The 7,426-nt window shown below is 39.2% G+C and overlaps 3 protein-coding genes across 3 annotated transcripts; 1 reads left to right on the top strand and 2 right to left on the bottom strand.

Annotated features, from left to right (window-relative positions):
• The first annotated feature begins 316 nt into the window (after nucleotides 1–316).
• Nucleotides 317–2,358, top strand: LOC124327466 (L-allo-threonine aldolase-like). The gene is made up of 8 exons (XM_046786397.1): nucleotides 317–496; nucleotides 705–822; nucleotides 877–1,049; nucleotides 1,109–1,291; nucleotides 1,366–1,482; nucleotides 1,550–1,577; nucleotides 1,639–1,688; nucleotides 1,753–2,358. The coding sequence occupies exons 1-8, from the start codon at nucleotides 338–340 to the stop codon at nucleotides 2,191–2,193; spliced, it is 1,269 nt and encodes a 422-aa protein (XP_046642353.1). The 5' UTR covers nucleotides 317–337; the 3' UTR covers nucleotides 2,194–2,358.
• LOC124327462 (eukaryotic translation initiation factor 3 subunit D-like) lies at nucleotides 2,195–4,961 on the bottom strand. The gene is made up of 11 exons (XM_046786394.1): nucleotides 4,715–4,961; nucleotides 4,402–4,654; nucleotides 4,277–4,344; nucleotides 4,090–4,217; nucleotides 3,886–4,018; nucleotides 3,674–3,821; nucleotides 3,488–3,612; nucleotides 3,211–3,423; nucleotides 3,009–3,151; nucleotides 2,681–2,949; nucleotides 2,195–2,316 (listed from the first exon to the last, which is right to left on the bottom strand). The coding sequence occupies exons 1-11, from the start codon at nucleotides 4,820–4,822 to the stop codon at nucleotides 2,306–2,308; spliced, it is 1,599 nt and encodes a 532-aa protein (XP_046642350.1). The 5' UTR covers nucleotides 4,823–4,961; the 3' UTR covers nucleotides 2,195–2,305.
• Nucleotides 4,962–5,536: 575 nt separating this feature from the next.
• On the bottom strand, nucleotides 5,537–7,421 carry LOC124327463 (cytochrome b-c1 complex subunit 2, mitochondrial-like). The gene is made up of 6 exons (XM_046786395.1): nucleotides 7,261–7,421; nucleotides 7,036–7,190; nucleotides 6,790–6,981; nucleotides 6,611–6,725; nucleotides 6,174–6,549; nucleotides 5,537–6,106 (listed from the first exon to the last, which is right to left on the bottom strand). The coding sequence occupies exons 1-6, from the start codon at nucleotides 7,300–7,302 to the stop codon at nucleotides 5,667–5,669; spliced, it is 1,320 nt and encodes a 439-aa protein (XP_046642351.1). The 5' UTR covers nucleotides 7,303–7,421; the 3' UTR covers nucleotides 5,537–5,666.
• Nucleotides 7,422–7,426: the final 5 nt, after the last annotated feature.

Here is a 7,426-nt window from a genome sequence, read left to right as displayed (position 1 = left end):
TGGACTCCTACCATCGCTCATTTCTATATCCGAAAAGAGTATATAAACATTTAGAAATGTGTATAAAAGAGTATAAACAATTTATGATTTTCACCAGTTGAAGTAACTTGAGCAGCTTTACTCATTCTCGACTTTTAAAAATAACAATCAGGACCAAAATTTCACTCAAATCTGGGTTGTTTCCTGAATTTTTACAACTTGGTTGAAAACCACCAGACTTCCACGACAATGCTCCTCGATCTGACTGTTGGCGCCAGAATTTCTGTGTATTGATATGCAGTAGTTTGTGTCGACGCTAGGTGGCAGCATACCTCACGTCAACTTGGAAAATGTGAAAATGTCATTGAGCCGGCTGTCATTAATAAGGGAGACGATATTTAGTTCAAAGTCTCAATTGGTGAAATATATTGCCACTAAAGCTAATACCAAAATGTCTGCAGTCATGACAGGGTATGGTAATGCAAAGCTGATAACTGGAAATGGAATTCCAACAGAAGTGAGTAGTCCTAATGTATTTAATATTTATTTTCAAATGTATAATCAGGTAACCCTGCTGTTTCCCATAATTCCACTTCTGTTAGTATTGGTTATATTTGATCTATGGTTTGGTTTTTTGAAAGATGTCTAAGGGTGATACTTATGACTATTTTACCATGCTTATGGCCATCAGTATAATTTGTAACAATGATCTTTAATGTCGACAGGCTACTGTGATCGACTTTCGTAGTGATACTGTAACTAAACCAAATAATGAAATGAGGACTGCAATGATGAATGCTGATGTTGGTGATGATGTCTATGGAGAAGATCCTACTGTCAATGGTGAAAAATTTTAATTAAACAAGTTTTTACTATTTCTTATCTTGGCTTGTGTAGAATTGCAGAAATTAGGAGCACAGCTTATGGGCAAAGAAGCTGCCTTATTTGTTCCATCAGGTACAATGTCCAATTTAATTGCTCTCTTGACCCACTGTAAATTAAGAGGTAGTGAAGCAATTGTTGGTGATGAAAGCCACATACTGCACTATGAACAAACAGGGGCAGCACAGGTAAATAATAAGGAAGAAAAAATATTTTAATTTCATATTTTAAATCAAATCATCAATAGTTTGGAGGAATTAACCTTCGGTCAGTGAAAACTTTTGCTGATGGCACTTTAGACCTGGAAGAAGCCAAGAAAAAAATTCGCAACAGCAAAGATGCACATCAATCCCACTCAGTTTTGCTCTGTGTTGAAAATACTCACAATCGTTGTGGTGGCAGGATTGTTCCGCAGAAGTGGATTGTTAAGGTTATTTTTTCACCACTCAGTTCAAGCTGGAATATTTTTCAGTCCTATTGAAAGTTGGAATTTTTATTTAACAGGCAGGCCAACTGGCTAGAGAAAACAACATGAAATTTCATTTGGATGGTGCACGAATTTTTAATGCAGCTGTTGCTTTAGACGTTTCAGTGTCCGAACTGGTAGAGCCTTTTGATTCGGTAAAAAAAATTTTATCTACTATTAAAAGAGAATCGTAGACTTAATTTGCATTCTATCTTCAACTAGGTATCGGTGTGTCTCAGTAAAGGATTAGGTCTGTGCATTAAGTGTATCAAATGCGTAGTTATTTTTTAACTTTTTTATTTTATTTTTAGGAGCTCCAGTTGGTTCTCTACTAATTGGAACGAAACATTTCATTGAAGAGGTATTCAATAACATTGTTTATATAATTGCAAAATGTCTCTACCTGACATAATTCTCATACTCAGGCTCATCGTTGTCGAAAAGCACTTGGAGGAGGAATGCGGCAGGCGGGTATTTTGGCCGCAGCCGGAATTTTGTCACTTACAAAGGGACCTACCAGGTTAGCTCAAGATCATATTTTCACCAAACAATTGGCTGTTACTGCGCAAGAGGTTGGAAAAGGCGTTGTGGAAGTTGATCTAGATACCGTAGAGACGAATATGGTTATGCTAAAAGTCGAGCCCATATCAGGTGCTACCCCTAATTCAATTGTGAAAAGATTTGCTGAATCTACTGAAAAGGAAGTTCACGCGATCGGTCAAGATATTCGTTTACTTGCTTACCCGATGACTGAAACGAACATCAGAATTGTTGTTCACTGCAGTAACACACCTGAAGACATCAAACTCGCTCAAGACAAATTAGGGTATGTTTTTGATGAAATCAAACAAAGTAAAGCTGTATAAGTAAACTGGAAGCTTCATAAGTGCTTTATTCCATGTAACGATCATTACAAACGTAGTACTGTTGTAGATTGGGGAATTGGTGGAAGAGCTGTTCTTTTGTTTGTATCAGCCGTTACTCGTCTTCTATTCATGTGTAAAAAATAAATACATTATTATTTACCATTTCGTGGTTGACGTTATGAAATCATGCGTTTAATAGCGCCTTTTTTAAAGCTACCTTAAGTCATGTCGCGTATCTAATTAGGTTTTTTTCCCCCAAGAAGCCAAGCACTTCCACTAGTGGTTAGATATTATACATATATACAAAGCTCGAGCTACGAATTCAAGCAAAACGTAACACGGCGTACAAATGCAGGGAAATTTGATTAACTGCTTGGACGTGTTTATTTAATCTTTGCTAGTAAAAAAAAAAGGGAGGCCAACACCCAAGCAAAAAAAGCAAGCCAGCAGTTACACACGCACGTTACGATATTGATTGGTTACAAACCTTCGCCTTCTTCGAAAAATGCTTCATCGTCGCTCTCAAACGTGTTATCGGGCACCTTGTAAAGGCGGATGACGGGCTTGTTAGGATCCTTCACCAACAAATATTTGCCATCCTCTTCCTTCATACACAAATCAATAATACAACGGAGAATGCCCCAAGCATTGTCCATGTTAAGGTTGATTTGCGATGCGAAATCTGACGGGCGGAACTGCTGTGTTCCAAGGATTACATGACGCGATGTATCTCGTAAGTGCATACGGGAAACATATCTGAAGTAAACAATATTAGTTACAATAATATTCGAGGGACAACAGGAGTCTTCACATACCCGAATTTAATCCAATCAGAGTTGGCGAGCAGAGCTTGCACAGTCCATTTTGCTAGCTTGCATGCATTATTCTTCAGCTCGTTGGCCAGAACAGCACCTCGCTGAGTGTCCAGTTTCTGGCGCCATTCGACTCCACCAGACAACTTGAAGTACAAAATCATTTTAAAGACACAGTTTCATTACGAACAGTCAATATGCATACCCTTGAGTCCCATTCATTAAGAGCTTTGATGTTGATAAATTGGTTATCACCAGCCGATCCAACGGTGACAGCGTCATGTTCGCAACGTGCCACCAGAACAACACCCCCGTCTAAATCCCATTTACGGTAACGGTAAGCCACCGAGGCAACTTCACCTACTTCATCTTCCGAAATGAAGGGATTAGGCTCATCCAATTTGAATTTTTCTTCTCCCTACAAGATTATGAAACGACAAAATTAGGGATTTACGCCATTTTATAAAACCTATTATAAATACCATCTTCAGGACTTGTTGGGATAAATTATGATTAATAAAGGTCGCTTCTAGTGCCAAATTACGTGGGCTATTGATGCCCTCTTCTTGAGGAGGTTCATTGGATGTTTCGGATACAGTTAGCAGATCTAGGGAAAAGGGAAGATTGTAGATCATTGCAAACTCCCTCAGTGGCCAAAAGGTACGTACCAAATTCCGAATCATCACGTTTATCAAAAAACAGTTTGCCACCAACTTTCTGGACGATTATGTCCCAACTATAGTTGGAGCGAATACTGCACATCAAAGTAGCCAAGATGGAATCAGTTGCGTAGACATTACCCTCAGTTTTTGCCAACTAATGAATTTGAGAATTAGCATACTACCACGCGTAAGACTTGAATGTGACTACTGTTTCTTACTTTGCGGATAATGGGGTCATCAGTTGTGGTGACCTTGTGAAAAATACGATCAATTCTTTGCAGTCTTCGTTCATTTTTCACAGTTACGCGGTCGTACTGCTTATCATAAAACTCGAGTTCACCACAAGTAAGTCTGGAAAAATAAAATAATATCATTATTTTAAAATCAGCATGTGAAAGGTTTTAGTTTAAATAGTTGATTACAAATCAGAAGCTTCCTTGCTAAGACGCAGAGAAAGTTTGTTGAGCCTGGGGAAATCCATCTCTTCAATGATTTTCCATGAAGGCTGAACAATAACTGATGATTCACGGTTTTTAACCTGAATTTGGCCCTACAAGTTTTTAAAAAATGAGTATGAGACTGAATAATCGTTAAGGTGAGAAGCTTTACTTGACGAGGTCCTCTATTATTCCACTTGTTCCTAGTCTGTCTCATTCGGTTATCCTTCATCTTGCCACCTTCAAAGAAAATGTATAAACAATCTGTTGCTATTAATTGCTATTTGAACACTTTACCTTTAAGTGGCACAGGCTGAGAATTCCTAAAGTTTTGTCTGCCTCTTGCAAGCCGTTGGTTGCGAAGGAATCTTCCTCTAGCATACATTGGTCTTGGAGTCCTTGCAGTATCCACAAGCTGAAAGCTGTTCTCTTCCTCATCATGCAGATAAGCATACTGGCTTCCACCAGCCCCTCCAGAGTATTTTCCACCACCATACTTGCGGTCTGTAAAGGAATAATTGATGCTGCTTCCACCAGCCCATTCCGACATCTAATAAATTAAACAAAACATCAGAAGAAGTTAATACAAAATTCGGCAATGAAACGTTACCTTCGAGAATGGTTGATATGGCATATCTTTGTAGCGGTCGGGAATACCTAAAGGTCCCCATCCGTCATTATTGTCTTGAGTCGCTGGTGGAACAAAATGCGCCGCCATGTTATACAATTTAACGTGACCTTATGAAAATAACTTCTCAGAATTTAGTCGTAGGCACTTTCTCACTAGACCGGCTGGCTGACAGCTTGCTACAAGTTAGAACATGGTAATCGCCATTTTAGTACCGGATGCTACGTATGCCACTGTTGCCATTGTTGAAAATGATGTTTATACCTTTCTGCTGCTTTATTTTTTTCCTAATAATTCCGAATTAGCATATCTTTAATTTCAATCACAAATTTTTAATTTAGACGCAATTATAATAAGATACTGAAGTATGAAAATCTTAAATCAGCTAAAAAATACAAAAAATATAATAAAAAATGGCCAGAATACTAAATGACTAAATGTATTCTGATCTGGAATATGGTGTTTTTTATAAAATCCCTCCAGAGTCAAGCTCAGATGAAGAAATATGTTACATTACTTTAGCAAGTTACACCAGATTGAACGTAAGATCACGGAAACCCCACACTTAATTAAAATATAAGTAAGCCCACTAGAGAGAAATGTTTTTTAAATACATATTATTGTTGTCTTTTCGAAGATAGCACAAATTTTCTTTCGAGAGTAGAGAATCATTACTTTCTCCTCCATGTATCTTCGTTTTTTTAATGAATGACGTATCAATCTTAATTTTGCGAAAGAGGAACATAAAGAGGAATTGTGAGGTAAGATTTTTCAGTATTAGAGTGATTAGAGAAACTGTGGATATTCTGTACAGGGCACGTGTATTCTTTCAGCTCTTAAGAATGATTAACCGTTCGATCTGGATATTTTCTAATGGGCCACTGTGCAAATATAGATATAGACTACATTATAATTCAGAGACCTATTCAAAATTTTATAATTCATCGACAAACGGGACGTTGCTCAGGTTTCCAATGGCAGCGACAGTTAGCTTGGCAGAAGCCAACCGGGAAGCTACAGCGTTGACGTCAGCAATTGAAACATTATCGACAGTAGAAAGAAGATCAGCCCGGTTGAGAAGCGCTTGCAGAGCCAACTCTTCAACTAACACACCAGTGTTCTCTTTGGCCATCAACAAGTCGGCTTTAAGTTGGGCTTTTGCACGGCTCAATTGGCTTTCGTTGACTGAAGCTGATCGCAAAACTTTTGTAGCGGCGGAAACAACTTTGCCGGCATCTGAGGCTGGGGCAGCGGCCACGAACCCAAATAGACCAGCATCGGAGTAGTTCAAATTCAAGGAAGAAACTGCACCAGCACCCAACACTGCTTGGTTTAGTTTTGATCCTGCTCCAGAACCATATTTAACTGGGATTCCTAGACAGTAACAAAGGAGTTATTTTGATAGACTTTTTAATTGTGGGAAGAAGGGGAATATGATTACCTGCACCCAATGCTCTCTGAAGAAGAGCAAATGCAACCATGGCTTTCGTGTCAGCCAGAGAAGCTCCGGGAGCAGCTACAGCCACATATGCTAAAGAACTGCTCGTATCCACACGTACTTCTCCTCCGTGTACTTTCGAAGGAGCCCCCGAGCAAGACTGACCAGCTTTAAGAGCCAAACTTTGGGCGTATGCGACCAAGCGATCGTGAGGAATACCAACTCCAACAACTGCAGCATTGTCTGCACGCAAATTGGCAGCCACAAAGCTTTGCAGCACTTCTGTTGTATGTTTCCCAACCAAATGTGAGGGGCAGAAAAGACTGTTGGCCAGTCCTGTACGGAAAGCTACCTTGTGAAGGAGTTCAATAACTTGTGTCTAAGAATTAAAATATTTGGTTTAACATGCTGTATGATGGTGAAGTATAAATGTGCAATACCTCAGGCTGAACTGCAGCCAAATCAAGCTTAATCTTGTAAAGGTTATCAGACAGCTCCCAAGGTTTGAATACTTGTTGAGTGGCTGCATCAGCCAGTTTAGGCAGAACTCCATCACTGTGCAATGATAAAAAATTATTCATTACATAAATCTCAGCAAAATAGACTTGTAAAAACTTGCATTTGTTTGCGAGATGCATCTACGGAGTAGAGAACATGTTCACGACCAGAAGTGCATGTCAAAGCAGCTCCAGCCTGATTGATTACACGTGTAAGGGAAAACTGGGTTGATTGTTTAGTACTTAGGCTGGATGTCATTCGTAAAAGATGAATGATTCCTTCTTTTCCTGATGGTTCATTCCGTGATCCAGCTCTAAAAAAGAAATTTTTTTATCACATTAACAAGCACACAAATTCTATTTCTTACTTGAAAGCGATTCCAACACGAGAAAGGGGGGCGTTAGTTTCAATCGAAGTAACAACAATCCCATTACTCAGAGTGGTAGTTTTCACGGGTTCCCGAGGAACGGGAGAAAATTCCGTAGCGGCCGGTTTAGCAGCGGCTTGTGCAGCGAAGCCACGCTATTAAAAAGAAGTTATTATCCAATTGATCATTTCACTGAGGAAATTGCTTAAAAGTTGAATGACTTACAGTGGCTTTGACCGTTTGGGTACTTAGAAATTTCGATGCCATTTCTTCGATTGGTATACCCCAAACCAGCTGATTGTTTAGACCTGAGAAGGAATAATGGCGGATTTTCTACTTTTTATCACCTAGCGGACAAGTCGGTTCAGCAAACCGAAATGAAGATTTTCTC

This window comes from Daphnia pulicaria, chromosome 2 (genome assembly GCF_021234035.1).
Source record: "Daphnia pulicaria isolate SC F1-1A chromosome 2, SC_F0-13Bv2, whole genome shotgun sequence".
Taxonomy (NCBI): Eukaryota; Metazoa; Arthropoda; class Branchiopoda; order Diplostraca; family Daphniidae; genus Daphnia; species Daphnia pulicaria.
The sequence above is the reverse complement of the archived record's forward strand: the minus strand, read 5'-3'. Positions and strand labels throughout refer to the sequence as shown.